The sequence below is a fragment of the Crotalus tigris genome, unplaced genomic scaffold, assembly GCF_016545835.1.
Source record: "Crotalus tigris isolate CLP2741 ecotype Arizona unplaced genomic scaffold, ASM1654583v1 scf7180000019364.2947544272:3078424, whole genome shotgun sequence".
NCBI lineage: Eukaryota > Metazoa > Chordata > Lepidosauria > Squamata > Viperidae > Crotalus > Crotalus tigris.
The window spans coordinates 1842742-1862374 of record NW_024097500.1 but is presented as its reverse complement, the minus strand read 5'-3'; the positions used below and the strand labels follow the sequence as shown (position 1 = coordinate 1862374).

The 19633-nt window shown below is 41.3% G+C and overlaps 1 protein-coding gene across 2 annotated transcripts in view; it reads right to left on the bottom strand.

Annotated features, from left to right (window-relative positions):
* The window catches only part of MEGF11 (multiple EGF like domains 11), a 231647-nt gene that overhangs the window by 38198 nt on the left and 173816 nt on the right, over positions 1-19633 (bottom strand). For both annotated transcript variants that reach the window (XM_039361924.1, XM_039361926.1), the window contains exons 12-14: positions 8603-8723; positions 7891-8054; positions 6489-6591 (exon numbers count right to left, since the gene is read on the bottom strand). In XM_039361924.1, coding sequence (XP_039217858.1) covers positions 6489-6591; positions 7891-8054; positions 8603-8723 — 388 coding nt within the window. The remainder of the gene's footprint in view (positions 1-6488; positions 6592-7890; positions 8055-8602; positions 8724-19633) is intronic.

The following is a 19633-nucleotide window of genomic DNA, read 5'->3' as shown; positions in this document are numbered from 1 at the left end:
TCTTTGTTGTGCTAACTATAAAAGTAAATGTAAATTTACTTTTAAAGTAAATATAAATTTCTTGGGTTCCCCCTTCTCATAGGGAGACCCCACTTTATCAGAATGCTCTAATAAATTGCTTTTAAATGGTCTTCTGACTCAGCTGCTTACTGGAAAAGGTAAACCGAGGCAGAACCCAGGGCCAGATTTGGCCAACAAAAGAGACTAACATGATACTTCCAGCGTTATTAAAAGGTTGAAATGTCTCTATCCCTTCTTTTGAAGACCTTGATGGACTTCTAGCAATACCAGCCCTTTCAAAAGAAAACCCTTTTTTTTAATTTAGTAGAATTGGATGCAGTATTCCAAGCGTGGCTTCACTAGTGCAGTATGGAGAAGTACTATCGCTTCTCGTGTTGTGTTAATAGAATGTGCCCCCCACATACATGAACTGCATTCGCTACCAACCCTGTCACATGCCCCCCATATATGAATGGCTCCAGTGAGAAAACAATCACAGCAAGGTGGGCTGGCCCTGAATAGCAACAAGAGGAAGAATCAGTCAAGAACCAGTGACCGTATCCTAAAGATAGGATAGCCAGCATGCTGATTTAGTAGAAAGGGATAAACAATGAGAAGGTCACTCGGATGGCTCTATCAAAAAAAAAAAAAAATTCTAATCTCATGCTGCATTTTTACATTTGTCTTGTCTTTGAAATCTAGCTGGCCCAGCCTGTAGAAACTACCTTCTGCCTTAGCTCAGGGTTGCTCAGCAGGCTGCCAAAGCTTTGCACCGCAGGCTGTGGCTGTTTGCAAGCTTAATAACTCCGTGTTGCATCTTCAAAGTGATTGGGCTACGTTCGCTGAGCCATCCCGTGGCAACAGTTGTGTGAGGACCTAAAGGGCTTCAGAGAGCGGTGACAGAAACCTGGAGATAAGTTGATGAAGCTACACAGGAGCCTTAAGAGAAAAGAAATGCCAGCTGGGAAACAGGGAAGGGTGAGAAAAGGGCTAAAAATCACTGGCCTTGGATTTTTTTTTTTGCGTACAAGAAATGGCAGAAGGAAATTCTTGACAAGCGTTCAGACTTCTGTTCTCGTATTGTGCCCTAGGACAGGGGTCTCCAAAGTTGGCAACTTTAAGATTTGGGGACTTCAACTCTCAAGAATTCTTTTTATATTTTGGCGGTATATTCTATATTCTGGGAGGTGAAATCCACAAGTCTTTAAAGTTGCCAACTTTGGAGAGCCCCGCACTAGAACAGCAATTCTCAAATCTTTTGGTCTCAGGAGCCCTCTAGATTCGACTGCCCAAAAAGTCAATGCATTAACAGAGGGATAGAATCAAGATCAGATGAAGCGTTAGTGCCACTTTATAAAACCTTGGTAAGAAAACACTCACCACTGCCAATATAGACATAACTGATTTCTTTATTTTTTTAAAAAAAAGAGTTAACAAAATAACAGAATTGGAAGGGACCTTGGAGAGCTCCTAGTCCACCGCCCTACTCAAGCAGGAGACCCTATACCATTTCAGACAGGTGGCTGTCCAGTCTCTTCTTAAAAGCCTCCAGTGATGGAGCACCCACAACTTCTGGAGAGAAGCCATTCCACTGGTTAACTGTTCTCACATTGTGCCATTGCGATGTAAGATACACTCCTTTTCTTTGTCTGAGTGATGTCATGACCCCGACACAGAAAAAGAGGTGGAGCTGGCATCGCAATAGCATATTGTTGCTTTTAGGGGTATGCTGTCTCTCCAACCTCTGTCCAGGAGCCCTTTGTGAAACCTAGACCGTATACCAAGCTTTTTTCCCCCATGGACTGGGGGGGGGCATAGTTTCGCATGCTACCTGGATCCTGTGCATGTACAGATGAAACTTCACTTGCTTGCGCAGTCCGGTTCTTAACGGGCCGCGGACCAGTATCAGTCCACAGTCCAGGGATTGGGGACCTCTGCCTTATACCGCCTGCAAAACTTTACACAAATTCTTCAGTAAAAACCAACTCCAACAATTTCACATTAATTCAGTGACAACTGCATGCCGGCTACAGCCAATGGCTACAGTAGCTGAGAAGAAGCCATACACATTAGTAAAACATTGATGCCATCCAATAAGTTAATTTTCTCCACAAAGCTTTTCCCTTCACTCCTGTATCATCTGCTCAGAAACCTAGTTAAAATACCCCCCAGCTGATTGTCAAAGTCGCTGCTTCTCTCAAAATTCAAAGAGGCCTCCCCTGAGTAACAAAAGCAGAAAGTTCTCCTCTTACCAGGTTCTCCTGAATTAATGCGGCCACAAGAGAGAAGATGCCTTTTTTGGTGTCTGAGTGACAGCACAGATCTCGCTTTGGGCTGGTCCTCATTCAGCCCTCAAAGCCAGTCTTATCTGTTAGAGATAACAGCCATGGAGCATCTTTCTCAACTTCACAGCCACCATTTCAGCTCAATCTGGGATTGCATGTTATAGCTAAAGCTACTGGACAAAGGGCTGCAAAGGAGCATAAGATGGTGGATTCCCTTTTTACGCCCCTAAGGCAAAAAAATAAATAAAGCCACACTAGATATCCATGGGGGAGGGGAGGAGGTTAAACATGGTGGTTACTGCCATGCCATCAATGCTTCCCCCCCCATTCTTATGTACATCATAGTTGGGTCACCAGTTTTTTGACCCCCTCCCTGTGGATACCCCGAAGCCACATATTGGCTGGATTTACACAAGGCATATACTATTTAAAGTCCCAACAACTGCACCATATGCCTACTAACTTTAATTCATTTTAATTTGGGTTTGGAGTTTTTTGTGCGTGCTTCAGTGGGTTGCTCAATGCAACCATCTGGTTACTTGATGATTCAACATCTTTTTCAACTTTCCAAATTGGGTTTACTCAGCCCTTATGTGAAGCATGTTGTGTAAACCAGCTGCCAATCCTCCTCTTTGCCCACAGATGTGATTAAAATCTCTCGTGACTTGGCTCAACAATAGCGAGGGATGTGGTGGACTCCAACTGAAAAGCCGAACGTGGAAATAGTGTACAAGACACAAGCGCACAATCCTTCTTCCAGCCTTCTTCCTGCTTTCTATTCACCCCCCCCCGCTCACTTCATTCATGTTATTTCCCCTCAGAGTTTTTTTTTAATAAGCAACATCTTGATAACTTGCTTTTCAAACTGTGCAGTTATTTCCCTTTTCCTTGATCTGCGGCACAGAAGTGACATCAATGGAAGTCCCATGTGTGAAGATGAACATACAGAATAACTTTTTTAGATCAGATTTTCATTAGCCACTGCGATCAGCGAATGCCCAAATTGTCCTCATCCCATAAGTGGGGGCCTCCAAAGTCCAAGCTTTTTTTTTCCTAATCTTTTCTAGGCCATATCTAATTAGTTTCAAAATTCAGGACCCTTTCAACACCTTCCACATTTCCCTCTGAGAAATTCGTTCCTCAAAATTTACGAGGCCTAATTTGTGAAATGGACAGGAGGATCCGGTCCTCAAGTTCAAACAGTAATACTAAAATCAAACATCCGACTCTGATTTTTAATCCATGTGATTAGCAATCACAAACCAGAAAGTTCTTTGATTGTAAACTTTGCAAACAGGAGAAGCTAAATGAGAAATCATTTGCATATGGTTTTTTAAGCTATTTGATTTATTTCCCCAAAAAAACACAGGCTGGCAAATTTCAGAATCAAACTAAATATTTGTTGAACAATATTATGAATTGCTTGTGCTGCACCATTTCAGAGGGAAGGAAATAGGAAATGTAAGCTTGAATGCTTCTTCGTGCTTAGAAAATAAACATTGTTTGTAAAAAGTGAGCATGTTAAGGAAAGCTGAACTACTGAATTTCTTGACCAGTTTTTTTTATCTTGTCACTGCAATGCAAAAAAGATGCTGAGACCCTAAAAAGATTGTAAGGGATCGTATAGGTGAGTGTTTCTCAACTTTGGAATTCTGGGAGTTGAAGTGCACCCATCTTAAAATTGCCAAGATTGAGAAACACAGATCTAGGTGTTCCCTAGAAAGAGTATAGAGAAGAATAACAAAGATCATAAGGAGTTTGGGGTCTGAACATGTACAATGAACAACTGTATCACAGAAGCAAAGTTTTACATGAACTGGCAGTTATGCAGCATATAAATTTGATACATTATTATCATTGTTCATCTTATAGTCAGCCAGATGTTTAGACTGGATTTGGCATTTTTATCAACCTATTAAGTCCTTCCCAAGGACTGGAATAGGCAGATGTGGATGTTTGATGGTGTCAGAGGTATCATTGCAGGATGTAAGCTATTGCGAGTAAAGCTGCCTTTTGCAATTGACCGATGGTGATTTTATCAACCCAATAGTATATTATTACGTTTGGCTGCTCAGTCAGTCAAATGTTCAGACTGAATATGGCATTTTAATTTATCTATTGAGTCCTAAGTAAACTGCCGTTTGCAACTGACTGATGGTGATTTTGTCAATGTTGTTGGTCCAGTGCTGATCCAGATGTTTGGGATTGCACCCAAGGCGCCTATCACTATTAGTATTTTGTTTTCTTTTGCCAGAGTCAGTCTACTTCTATTTGCAGGTCTTTATATTTTGCTATTTTCTCCAGTTCTTTCTTTTCTGTTCTGCTGTCTCTGTACTACCACGTCCACCATCCAGACTTTTTTTGGTCTTTCTTATTAAGAATTGTTGCAAGTGTTTGTCTGTGTGATTTCTAAAGTCCCAGAGCACTTTTCTTCGTTTTCTATTACTTTGCCTACCATGGTTCTACTAGTTCTTGCTTGCAGGCAGATGATATTTCTTGCAGATATTATTATTCTTTCCAAAACCACAGTTCTTAAGTGGTGATTATCGAGCATAGCAAGTCAAGCCAACCAGAGGATCAGAGCAAAATTCTGCTGGCCTAAAAAACTTTATATTGCCTAGACTATGTTTCTGGCAGTTTTAGATCCAACCAGTTTCTAAGCAAAGTAATATTATCCCGTTCCTCCATTTTTCCTCCTCCTCTTCCTTCTGTGTTTATTGGTCAAAGTTGCCTTTTGATTTGGGAAGATTCCAACCATTTCCTTGGCAACCCTGCCGGTTCCTCAGAAGACCCCTGCCCCAGTGTGAAGCCCATCAGCCAAGGGGAAAGACAGAGAAGGGTATATAATGTCCATAACAGGCCAGTCCCCATTTCCAGACTTTGGATGCACAATCCAGATTGCATCCTACCTTGAGCTTCAAGAAAAGTGGCCAACTTCTTCCCCAGCAAAAGTTTTTCATCTTGGCTCACACAGCTGTTAGTTACTCAGTGTGATTCTCTAATTGCAGCACTGGAGCTGCAGTGACCTTTCTAAAAATAAGGCTGTGAATGGCAGAAACTGCCAGCCTCTTGAAAATAAAGAGACCCTTGGCCAGCAAATGCTTCCCGCCTCAATCATGATCTTCCTCTCCGTCTTGACCCATAAAATGTGAATAATAAGAGCAGGCGCCCCTTTTCTCAAGCCTGCCAGAGTGTGACAGTCCAAACAAGAGGACTGGCTGAAGAACGATGGGAAAATGTATAGCTGAAGTAATACCTGGGGTGCAGAACTGATGTCATGGTTCCGACAGATGAGACCAGTCAAAGAGAACTCCAAGGCAAGAGGTTTTCTTAAAGAACATATTTATTGGCTATAAAGTACCGGCACAGTTAAAAGTAAAACCAGGTTCCAAGCTTGGAGAAGCTGGAACTGGACTGGGCAAATCAGCATAGTTGGCTAGCTTGTGCAATTTGTCCTGGCTATGGTTTAGGTCCACAGTGTTTCTCAACCTTGACAACTTTAAGATGTGTGGACTTCAACTCCCAGAATTCCCCAGCCAGCGTTGTCAAGGTTGAGAAATACTGGTTTAGGGGGAAGGGGGCAATGCCCCAAAATAGCAATAGCAATAGCAATAGCACTTAGACTTAGATATCACTTCATAGTGCTTTACAGCCCTCTCTAAGCACTTTGCAGTGTCAGCCTATTGCTCCCCCAACAATCTGGGTCCTCATTTTACCGACCTCACAAGGATGGAAGGCTGAGTCAACCTTGAGCAGGACAGGATCGAACTGCTGGCAGTCGGCAGACAGCAGATGTAGCCTACAGTGCTGCATTCTAACCACTGCGCCACCACACGGCTGTTGAGAGAATCTGACTGCCCCATTGACTTTGCTTAGCAGAAGGTCGCAAAAGGGGAACCCATCACCCTGGGACACTGCGACTGTTATAAATATGAGTCAGTTGCCAAGTGCCTGAATTTTGATCACATGACCCTGGGGCTGCTACAACAGTTCTCTGTGTGAAAAACAACCCCAAGTCGTTTTTTCCCCCCTGTGTGGTTGTAACTTCAAACAGTCACAAAACAAATGGTTGTAAATTGAGGATGACCTGTACTAACTATCCAGAGCTGCAGGTTGGACACACCTGATTTAAAGTAAAGAATGAAGAGGTCGTAGCATTTAACTGAGCGAGAGGGTGAAGCATTTGATAGCCTGCCAGCTTACCTGTCCAACCAGCAAGGCAGCAGCAATAGCCCGTCAAAGGATCACACCCGTCTGCGTGGTCACAATCACAGCGTTCGGTGCAGTTCAGGCCATATGTCCCATCCTTTCATTAAATTAAAAAAAAAGTGAGGATAGGTGGATGCAGGTCTATCAAGACAAACTTATTCTAACCCTAGAAAATAAAGTTATAGATTTAAGCATACAATTATATGTTTAAATCAGGTGCAATGTTTCTGTCTGAATCCCAGAAAATCTTAATGCCTAGTTTCTTTGCTTAATCAGTCTGGAACTAATTGGCACAAGAAGTGGCGATTGTTACCAGTTTAGCTAGCTTGGGGAAAAAATTAAGATCTTAATTTAATTAAGATCTTAATTAAAACTCTGCCAGCTGGCTTGGGGCCCCAATGGGGGAGTATCACACTGGGGGTGGTTGATGGACCAATAGCAGATCCCCCTCCCTACTCCTGCTCATCCTATTCCTTCCCTCCCATCCTTTAGTCATAATTTGTAATTGCCTTTTTATTACAGTTGGATATATGTGTCTGTATCGTTTTATTGCTTTTAGTGTTGTAACCCGCCTAGAGTCACTGTGGCAAGATGGGCGGCAAACAAATGTAACAAATAAACAAATAAATACATATATAAATAAATAAAGATCTAGTCTATTGATAGCTATCTGCTGTAGTAGCTCTCTGGAGTCTATACATCAGTGTTCCAATATTTGAGGGGCTGCCACAAAGAAGAGGGAGTCAAGCTGTTCTCCAAAGCACCTGAAGGCAGGACAAGAAGCAACAGGTGGAAACTAATCAAGGAGAGAAGCAACCTAGAACTAAGGAGAAATTTCCTGATAGTGAGAACAATTAAACAGTGGAACAGCTTGCCTCTAGAGTTTGTAGGTGCTCCATCACTGGAGGTTTTAAAGAAGTGACTGGACAACCATTTGTCTGTAACAGTATAGGGTCTCCTGCTTGAGCAGGGGATTGGACTAGAAGATCTCCAAGATCCCTTCCAACTCACTTATTTTGTTCTGTTCTGTTCATTCGTTCATTGCACTGGTTCTTTCTCCCACCAACACTGGAGGGATCCTGAGCACAGTTCACTCTTGCCAAATTTAAAGATGGGAGGGTCATCAGCTACTTGATCCCTGATCTCTGGAGTTCTCACCTAAGCTAGATGTTAACGTTGGGCATTTTTGTAGCTTCTTTTGAGTCTCCCTTTTGACTACATTCTTGGGTCATAGTGGTTAGAGTGAAGAAGAGCACCAGCTGGACTAGGTCCCTTCCAACTCTGTTATTCTGACTGATTTCAACAGATGTGTACTGAAAATATTACACGTATCTATCTCCCTGATCTAAGCCTGGATCACCCATGAAAAGAACTCTCCAACCCAAGGAAGACTTACAGGGCAAGGCTGGTCACAGATTTCCCCTTGCCACCCAGGACCACAAAAGCAAGATCCATCCACGGGGTCACAGGCAGCTCCATTGGCACAATAACAGGTCTGGTTGCAGTTAAGACCCCACGTGTTGCTCGGGCATGGAATGGAACAGTCAGTTCCCTGCCACCCTGTAAAATCAAAGAGCCAAAGAATGTTAGGTCAACTCTCAGCTGTGACTCTCTTGGTGGTCACAGCAATGGAAGGGGGGGGTACTTTCCCAGAGGGCAGAAGGCCTGCTGCATGGACCCCATCAGATGGCATTGCTTTAAGGACGGGACCTGGACCATGCAGAGGCGATGGGAGAAAGGATTCCTCAAACAGCCATGCTTTCTGTCATGAGAGGTCCCAACCAGCATTTTGAATGGCACCTGGAAACTTACTGGTATCCAGTGCAATTTTACAGAGGTGCTATGTGGCTTCTGTGCCATCACAACTGAAAGCCGTGACTTGAGGTTGTTGACATGGATCAAATCACAAGTATGCACCAGGTCAGAGAGGAAGGATTAAGCCAGGACAAAAATTGGAAAACCACAAACTGCATCAACTTTAATGAGCAGCCAGGAACAATATGGGGCACAAAACCCAAACCACAGGAAAACTTTGGAGATCTGGACCATTCTCAGTGAAAGCATGATGGACACCAATGCACAAAAGCCATTGAAATAGGAAACTCTACCTTCTCTGCAGAAGCAGGAGCCATCTCCTGGGGAACACGTGCCGTCGTTTTTGCAGTTGCAGGCCAAGGAGCAATTGACTCCATAGCTCCCAGGAGGACACATAACCGAACAGATCTCTCCCTGGAAAACAAAACAGAACTAGGCTGGGTGTTGCAAATTTGGACTGAATTACAACCCCCATCAGTCACAGCCCAGGCAATGTGACCAGCAGTGGGTGGGTGATGCTGGGAATTGTCCTCTAGCAAGAGCTGGGAACCCCAAATTCCCAAATGTACTTTGTAGATTTATATCTTTGTAAATATATAGTAACTTTGTTAGAGGACCCTGAATAGGTTGGAGTGCCTATGAGTAAAACCAATATGCTCAAGTGGAGGCTGTTAGCAGATAACAACACACTGCGTGAATGTGGAGACATAGTGCCTGACCCATCTGCTGGTATGTCAGCTACTACCAGAAACATGTAAATCAATAATAGCAACATCATCTGTGCTAGAAGAGAACGGATTTTCGGAGAGGAGGAGGAGGAGGAAGGAACAGGTGGATGACTATGGGGTCCTTGGTAATTTACCTAGGTAAATAGGTAAAGGTAACCCCATAGTTGCTGCATGCTTGCCTGGTGCCAAATCCAGATCAAGCTTTCCCTGTCACAATCCAGCTCTCTGGAGGATATTCCTTGCAGAGTTGCCTCTCTGTTAAGTCTTGAAAGCACGTCTTTTTCTACAGGCATTTAATTGCTGGTTTCAAATTTTAATTATTCATTCTATTTGTATTCCTTATTTATTTTAATTGCTATTTGAACCACTCTCAATGCCTCAATGTTAACATGGTTGTTGTTGTAAGAAATGTCCATCGTTGGTGGTATATCCAGTTAAATGAAGGAATGAAATAGAGGAATCATATAAATTCTCCATGTTCTAAAGAAGCAGCTGATCTTTGACAGCAGTCTGGACAGGCCAACTGTCGCCCGGATTATGTCCTTCTGCAGGACTTGCATTGTCCTCTGAAATAGTAAAGAGTTCCATCGGCTGACTTGAAGGAGGAGAGGAAACCAGAGACCACAGCTACTCAGCAGGAGGTGGAAAGGTAGAATGGCAAATCTCCTGGAACAGCTGTTTGCTCATTAAGGAAAACATTCCGGGCAAACCACTAATCACAAAATCCGACAAGGGTTTAATGGCATGCAGAGTTCAGCCGCTGAGCCAAGCAAGCCACTAACACACACACATACACAATATACAAGGTTCTGATCATGCAGAAGTACAGATAAACTGCTGAGTTACACAAATTTATGCAGTATTTTTTCTTGGAACATCAATATATACATAATGCCTTGCAAATTAACATCAAAAGCAGGGATTCCGTTTCCTGGGCAAAGCTGCAATCGCTGAGAGTTTTAATTTGTGCTTATTAGTGTTAACTTGAAGATGGGTTTGTACAGGACACCTCACTTGGTCTTTGAATTAACTCATTGTGGCGGAGGGTTGTTGCAAAAGAGCTTGAATTATCAAGGGAGAAAAGGGGAAAGCTGCGCACAACACACAAAGTCCTACAGAGAGAGACCCGCAAATAGGCTCAAAATTGACTGAGCTGAGATGCATGTCTGAATGCATCCAGAGTCTTTTCTGTAAGTTGGTTACATAAAGGTAATCCTTGAGTTACAACTAAAATTGAGCCCAACTTTTCTGTTGCTGAGACATTTGTTCAGTGAATTTTGTCCCATGTTCAAGACCCACATCAGCTTTAGTGCACGCGTACACACACACACAAACACACACACACACACACACACACACACAAAGATTGCCCATATGAGTGGCTGTGATTGGGGAACAGCATACGATAAAACATGAATTGCAACGTTGTGATGCAAACTTGACTACTTTCTCTGGGTAATGTGTGTTTTATCATTTCAGCCTGTCTCTGGTTGTGCTTGTCTGGGCGTGCCCTGCTTCTCCCAGTCTGCATCACAACCCAATCACATGTTTGTCCTGCCTAGCGGGTGGTGCAAACTCACACAACCTGCCTACTCAAGGCAGCAAAAGACCTTAGCAACTTGCTAAGTTTGGTTTGGTTAGATTTAGCCTTTTCTTTTTTTAAAGACTCAGATTCTTGTAGCTTCCCACTTGCCTGAACTCAATCTCCATTGGGGGGGGGAGGCTAAAATGTTAAAAGGCTTGCTTTCATTTTAATGGAAAACAGAATCTAAGCTGGAGGTGTCTCAAGGAGGGCAAGAAAGTCAAGATGGCGGGTATGCAACTGTGCCATCAAAACCCTGCCCTTTGACTGGCTAAAGGCCATAACAAATATAAATTGAATTGACATACCCCCCTTTCCGCCTTTCAAAATAAGCACATAGAAAGGCAGGGCGTTCGTTGCACAGAGGTGCCCCCCATTTTGACTTTTTTGACCCACCCAGATGCCTCTGGCCCTAATCCCACACTTCTCAAACGGGCTCCACGTCTTCCTGATTGCTATTCCCTCCCCTCCATTTGCCCAATTTAACCTCCCTGCGAAGATGTCTGAATGACGCTCGCAACTCCCCCGAGCCTTCCAGAAATGCGGCTGCGATTTGGCGCCCCGTGCAAAAGTCACAGAGAGTGCATGAAAAGAGGCAGCCACTGCAGCGCCTCTTGGAGAATATTAAATCCTGGATGCAAAAGATCATTAACATTTTAACCTCAATTTGGGCGATGCGACTTATAAAATTGCATGACACCAAGGCTGCCTTCCATGAACGACACACACAGACGGCCATTTCCCAGTTTCGGTCATCCTAAAGCTCTCTCTCTCCCTGTCTGGTTGTTAACTAGACATCTACAGATAGTCCTCGCGTTACGACCTAAAATTGAACCCCAAATTTCCATTGTTAAGTGAACTTTGTCCCATTTTGTGACCTTTCTTGCCACAGTTGTTAAGTGAATCACTGCTAGTTAAGTTAGTAACACAGTTGTTAAGTGAATCTGACTTTGCCCCATGGACTTTGCTTGGCGGAAGCTCGCAAAAGGAGATCACACCACTCCGGGACTCTGTGACCATCATAACATGAGTCAGAGAAGGGCAACTAAGATGATCCAAGGTCTGGAGACTAAAACATATGAAGAACAGCTGCGGGACTTGGGTTTGGCTAGTCCAGGGGTAGGCAACCTTGGCCCTTTTATGACTGATGGACTTCAACTCCCAGAATTCCTGAGCCAGCCATGCTGAGGGGAAAGGGAGAGTTTCCAAGCTGAGCCATGCTGGCTCAGGAATTCTGGAAGTCTACGAGTCATAAAGAGCCAAGAGTTGTCTACTCCGGGTATAGAGTCTCCTGCTCTATAGACTAGATGACCTCCAAGATCCCTTCCAGCTCTATTCTGATTGATTGCATTCCATTTGGATAGGCATCCGGCATTACCTGAACTTCTCTCTGGCAACGAAACATTTTGGATTCCCATTCCATTTGCCCGAATTAATCAACAGCTGGGCTGCATATGGTGATTATTTTTCTCTCTTTCATCTCCCTTTTCTTTCCTTTTTTTCTTTTTTTCTGGGAAGTTTAGCAACTCAATCAGTGCTGCGTGTTTGAGAGAAAAGGGTTAGCTTTGGGGACCGAATGAAACGGGAGCCATGCATAATTCAGGCAAAGATGCGTAAAGCCCAAGGGACGAGCCAGGGAAATGTTACAGCTATTTTAAGGCTCTTGCCATAAATAGTCTGATATTTAATGCTTTTTTTTTTTTTTTTGCAGTTGAGGGTTCCATCTGGGCCAGATGAAGGCTTGATTGAAGTTAATTGTTTTCTCTGGGATTTTACTCACTGCCTTGATCTGAAAGAGACTTTCTCCACTGGGGCTTGGCTCCTCTCCACTCCCCGATCTGCAAATTCTTTGGCATCAAAGGAGAACCCAAACCACAAAAACATCTACCTGTCCACCATCAGGTTGCTCAACAAGAATGTAAAAAAAAAAAAGGGGGGGGGGGAAATCGCGGCTGCAGTTGCACATTGGATGCTCTGCTACTTTACGCAGTGTGCACAGTAAAAAGGTCGTGACCTTGATGGAACGACGGCGGCTGCCATCTTGACTTTTTTGACCTGCTTTCTCACAGATGGCTTGCTCCTAAAATTGCTCAGTTATAATCTTAGTTTTCTGATACAAGCCAATTTCTTTCGTATACTTACCAAATGACTGTGAAAGGAGTCCTCTTGATAAAACCCCTTTTCAAGGCTTCTGAACAACCAACTCTTTCAAACAAGTAAGCTAATTGCATTTTTAAAGGAGAGAGAAGAAAGGGCCGCATCCCAAATAACGCAATAGGAAATCATATCAAGGATTTCAAGAACAGGGCTACTATTCATCCCAATTTGCTTTTCCACTTCTTCTTCACTAATGAGATACTAAGCTTTGAAGACCACTTGAATCTGCTAAAAAGGTTTTCTTCTAGTTCCAAATTCTGTTCCCGCTCAAAGGAGAAAGCGGAAAAAGAAGACAAAAAGAATAGGTTGGCCTGGGGTATAAAAAATTCATGATTCTTGCTCTACCAAGTTCATGTTGAACTACACACCAAACTAGAAGAGATGTGAAATGCATATTAGCCTTTCATTTGCAGGTTTTGAAAATAAGAACAAGATTCTGTTACCGTAACCTTACAATAAAGTAGAATGAAACTAAGGAGAAATTTCCTAACAGTGAGGACAATGAACCAGTGGAAGGGCTTGCCTTCAGAAGTTGTGGTGCTCCATCATTGGAGGCTTTTAAGAAGAGATTGGACATTGACTTCTCTGAAATGGTATAGGCTCTCCTACTTGAGCAGGGGGCTGGATTAGAAGACCTCCAAGATCTCTTCCATCTCTATTCTGATTGATTGTCTAGTCTGACAAAGAGAAGGATTATCAGTGACATTATAGCTATCTTCCAGTACATGAAGCGCTGTCACAGAGAACAGTGAACTGTCCTATTCTCCAAAGCACTTGAGGGCAGGACAATAAGCAATAAGCTCTTTAAAGAGAGAGCCCACCTGGAGCTAAGGAGAAATCTCCTGACAGTAACAACAAGCAATGGAACGACTTGCCTCCTGGACTTGTGGTGCTCCATCACTGAAGGTTTTTAAGAAGACATTGGACAGCCATTTGTTTGAAATGGTTTAGGGTCTCCTACTTGAACAGGAGGTTGAACTAGAGGACTACCAAGGTCCCTTCAACCCTGTTATTCTATGTTCTAACTCCACAGGAAGGCCACAATTATTTTACACTTATAAAAAGGATAGGATTTTGTGCAGTTTGAAGCTGCCATGTTGACTTTCTTGAACCCCCCCCTTCCCCAGGATGAACATACCCCAAGAGTTCTCATCGGGCTTCAGGTTTATAACTATAACTCTCAAAGGTTTCCTCTGCTTGAGAATTCCAAGAGGCATCACTGCATTTTTTTTAATTTTGCAAGAGTCAGAGAGATTCATAAACAAAACAGTGATGCTGAGGACTGTTTTGCAGGAAAGATTCTCTTTTGTTATTTTTGTGTAGTTCTTTCAAAAAAGCACACAGCAAATTTGTTTTTTGGGGGGCGGAAGGGGGGAATTACTTTTTTAAGGGGAAAAAACAATCCTCCAGTTGCTATCAAGTATGGAGAGGTAAGGTTTAGGGCGAGGGAGACAAAAGGCAATAAAATTGCTATAAACAACGGCAGGGGACATGCAGATCTGTAGGTTTGAGTGCCTGGTTATCAATTTCAGAGAAGACCATTGGCTCTGCAAAAGGTACATATTTATATCTCGCTCAAAATACACCAGGATGTCAGTAAAACATTTCGAACCACTCAGGTGGATCCTGGATACGAAGCTGCATATTCGCCAATGTAACGACAATGTTTGCAATTAACCTGCCCTCGCTCACTATGAGCATTCACCCGCAAGCTAAACATCTGGTGCAGGAGAACATAAAATGGGGAAAAAACTGGTTCATTTCAAGGGACGTTGACTGGCAGGAATCTGGAGATGTGCCTTCTCTACTGTAGCCCCTGCCTGCTGGAATATTCTCCCTCCAGGAGGTCCCCAACCCTTTCAGTCTTTCATCAGGCTGTGAAGATTTAGTTGCGTGTCTGGACCTGTGATGTGTTAAGGGTACAAATATCCATAGTAACCATTTTACTTGATGCCAGGTGTATTTATTTTGTCCTGAATCATAGCATCATAAGGTTGCAAGGGACCTTGGAGGTCTTCTAGTCCAACCACCTGCTCAAGCAGGAGATCCTCTACTATTATGGGTCCATTCTCTTCTTGAAAACCTCCAGTGATGACGCACCCGCAACATCTGGAAGGAAGCCATTCCACTGGTTAATTGTCCTCACTGTGAGGAAGTTTCTCCTTAATTCCAGGTTGCTTCTCTCTTCGATCAGTTTCCATCCATTGTTTCTTGTTCTGCCCTCACGTTCTAATTGTTTCTAATATGTCTTATGATGTATGCAGTTCAGAGTCACTTGTTGAGATGGACAGCTGTAGAAATCAAACAAACAAGCAAACCAATAGGATATAAATAGAATTATTTGGTTGTTCCAAATTGAAAAAGAGGAGGTGTTTTTCAGTCAGTCAATCACAGGGGTTGACCTTGATCTCAAGAAGTTACTCAGAGTTGGACCTGAGGAGGAGATGATTGAAGATCAGCAGAAATTCCCAGGGGTTCGGGTAAAATACATAAAAATATAGATTTTATAAGCACATCGTCACAAGTGACTGTAACAAGTGACTGTTACCGCTTCCAGATATAATATGTATATGTGTACATGTATACATGTGTGTGTGTGTGTGCTACTGCCTTCCATGTACATATATGGAAATCTACAGGAGTCCATGGAGACTGTATTTCTCAGCACAGTCACAACACCCCAGGACTGGAGTGGAGCAGAGAGGGTGGGGGCAGTTTAATATATAATGATATTAAAGAGAATGCTTTTAACATTACCAACAAAGGCTTCTGGTGTGATTTTTTTTTCTTTTCCTTCAAGGATGCTAATTGCTCTCTGCCTGGTTATTATGGGTACTAATGAACAAACTGAGAGAAGAAAGGTTAGGATGTGGGAAAAAACAATCTCAGGACTGAAGCGTAGGAGAGTGGAGGACAGCAGGTTTGTTAAGGAAAGGATGAGGAGTTAGGACAGGTTCTCCTGCTGTGCATCGACCACTAGCCTTCACACAACACTTTCTACTGCCTGGGGATTAAGAAACAGCATCTCTACTATAGTTATGGGGAATGATGGAATTCTGCAGAATTCCTGAAGCAAGGCAAAAGGGCTTTTCTCCGGTGGAGATCCTGAATGCAAAGAAAGTGTCCTGAAAAATTTGTTCTCCCGATTACAGTTCCTGCTTCTGAGACCTTCCGATAGGAAGAACCCGGTGAACTAAATATTTCACTAATGGAAACGTTTGTAAAGAACAAGGCAAGCAGCTGACTGAGACGCCTGAAAGTCAAGTTTTTGATTAAACCATATTGTTATTCAAGTTCCTCTCCTTGAAAGAACAGTTGGCTATTTAAGGTCAAAAGAGTAAAATAAACTCATTGCACTGTTCAAACAGAAAATCGGGGACTTGGTTTATGCCATGAATAGCTAATAGGAAAAGGGACTGCCATCGTGAGAGCAGGAAAATCGGGGACTTGGTTTATGCCATGAATAGCATACAGAAGAAGGGGTTTTCTGGCTGTAGCATTTGTGGAACAGCTCAGACTTTGCCTGAGAGATTGAAATTAAGATAATTAAAAATGTCTTAAATCTTCACTGCCTCTTCTTTGAAACTTCGATTGATTGCACAGTTGGGTATATTTATTTATTCAGGGGCATCTACAAAGAAGCCCAAAATAGGTCAAGATGGTGACTGCAATATGAGCCAGACTGAGATTTTGACCATAACTATGTAGAATGTGAATTGTAATACTTACTGTAACTATGAAGTACCCTTAGAGAAATAAGTATTAAAGGCACAAGAAGACAAATGAGGAAAACGAACGGGGAGGCAGGCTTTTTCCTTTTTGATATCATATTATCATTATTATTACTCTGTTGTTTTGAATAGACAATGAGAACTTCTGCACCGGAGACAAATTCCTTGTGTATCTAATCACTCTTGGCTAATAAAGACCATTCTATTCTATTCTATTCTATTCTATTCTATTCTATTCTATTCTATTCTATTCTATTCTATTCTATTCTATTCTATTACATTCCATTCCATTCCATTCCATTCCATTCCATTTCATTTCCCATGTTTGAAACACTTTCATTTTTGGATTAGAATATCATAATGGCAAATATTTGAAAGGCAGCAAGAATGAGGAGGAAAGGAGGAGAAAATGATTAAAGTAATTCAGAGAGAGAGGAATTACACCAAATTTTCTTCAAAAAATGTTTGAACAGCTAGGCAGTAAGTTAGTTGAATCATTTGATACTACACTGATTTTGAAAAAAGAATGGATGAAAGACTTGTAAAGATGAAAGAGGACACAAAGAAGAGGTTAAGAAGATGGAAAGCTTTGTAAAACAAGTGACTGGAGATGTAAAATAAATTAATGACAAAGTGAAAATTTAGAAGTTATTCAGAGAGAGATTAAAAGAGAACTAAATAATATGTCTCTATTAAAATTAAGAGAAAGGGAATTCTGATGAGACATAAAGCTATCCCAGAGGTTTCTGATGATGACATTAGATGAAATCTTGGGTATTTTTTTATTTGGACAAGCTGGATACAGACAGAGAAATTGATAAAGTTTATAGAATAAATTCAAGATTTGCTATAACAAGAAAGGTTCCAAGGGATGTTTTCTGCACTTTGTCAGGAAGAAAACAAGGGATCAAGTTTTGCAGTAGTTTTGTAATACAAAACTGAAGATTGATAATGCAGATATAATTATCCTTAAAGCGATTCCTTCAGAATTTTACATAACAGAAAAAAGATTTTTACACTAAAACAGATTAAACAGATTAAAACAGAAAAAGATCCCATGTCAATGAGAGAAATTGGAAGTTGTAATCTTTAATTTTAAACAACAGAGGTTTGTTTGGATTCTGTCAAGAAGGCAAGAGAATTTTTATAAAGATTCAAAGAAAAACTGGAGGAAATTCAAATGAATTTAACTGAGGAGAGTACACAAAAAATGCAAAAGTGGAACAGGAAATTGAAAAGGATGAGATTGAACTAAGTATTACAAATATTGATTTTTCTAAATTTTTGGTTTGATTATGGATAACAAATGCCTAATGTGGAATATAAATGGAGGAAACGCTTCTCAAAAGATAAAAAAATAATAATTTGAAAAAAAATTTAAAACAAGATATAATTTGCCTACGGGAGACACATGTTAAATGCACTTGCAGGTTTTAAGATCAATAAACAGAAAACCAAGATGCTGATAAAAAATACCAAAATACAAAAGATAAATAGAACTGATGAACCAATTTAGGTTTTAAGGTTGAGAAGAAGATAAAATATTGGGATATTAATATGACAAATATGAATTCTATGTTTTTTCAAAATAAGTATATGAAAATGTGCAATAAAATTTAAAAAAGACATATTAAGAGGAGAGGCAACGCAATTGGTATTACTGGGGTGAATTTCTGTGATTAGGATGAATGTCTTGCTTGGAAGATTATTTTTAATTTCAGACAAGATTTATTTATTTATTTGTAAAATTCACTTGCTGCCTGCCTTGCCATGGGGCTGCTCTAGGCGGCTTACAATAATAAAAAGGAAAAAAAATGGAAGGAATGTAAACAGAAGAAAAGTAAAATAATAGGACAATAAAAAAGGAAACACGATGAGAATACATCAATATGATAACCAGAAAAGTGGGTGGTTGGAGAGCAGAGAGCAAGGAGGTGGATCGCTTGTGACATCTGATGTACTATTTATACAATGACAGAAATATTATCTAAATTCACGTGGAAGAGGAAAAAAGCGAATTAAATATAAGGTGTTAAGAGATGTTTGGACTTCCTTGATTTAAAATGATATTTTGCAGCTGTTTAGTCAGAATGAAAGAATGGTTGTTGCTAAGAAAAGAGCATGATTTAAGACTCGGGTGGCAGGGATATCTGTGGAACGATAAAGCTAAGTTGATTTTAAAAATCATTTTGTTAGATGTACCATACTAAGATGGAACAGATACAAAGTTAGGCTGTGCCAGAAAATTTTTTAGTGGCACTGAGCCTAGGAAGCATTTTATAGAAGAGAAATGATTATTAAACATAAATGGCTGATCTACTCTGGTACATTAGAATTTTGTCAAGGAGAATGTAAAATTAAAAACAAAAGAACTGGCAGCAGAAAGATATTCATATCAATGGTTTTCATGTGTACAATTATTAGAAAGTTTTCAAGTAGATAAAAGAGCATTTGGTTTCAAATTCAGTCAAAGTAAGACTGAATTTCAAATGGAACTGGGTACAAATGATGTCATGTTATTGCTAAAATGTACAAATTTGGATTGGAACAGGAAAGAGAAGAAAAACAAAATGAAAGAAAGTATCATAAAATGGGCTAAAGACCTTAGTTATAAAACAGACAGAGATCAGTGGGTGAATATATGGTTAAAAGGATTAAAACAACGATGAACAGTTCAGTATACAGTATATTCTCTCCTATAGCTCCTGGAAAAATTATGTTTAATATCCTCCATTTTTTAAGCCGATGGGGCAATTTGCTTAGTATTTTAGTATCTTCAATTGTGGATGGAGCAATGCTTCAGAGGCATCTTGCTGGACCTCTCAGGATAACCATTATTAGTGTTAGCTCTCCTTCATTATGGGAACCACCAAGTTTCCGCAGCTCATGCTCCAACTCATTTCAAAGCATTTCAAAACTTTAGCCCTAGTCACTGAGACCAGGCAGTTAGTTTCTGAAGCTGTTGCCTATCTCTGCCCTGGTCTCCAGTATTTGGAGTCCCAAACACTCCACGAATAATGGGAGCTTAGTCTACCACCTTCCAGATGAGTGTTTCCCAATCTTGACAACTTGAAGATGGATGAACTTCAGCTCCCAGAATTCCCCAGCCCACCTCTTAAAATAACA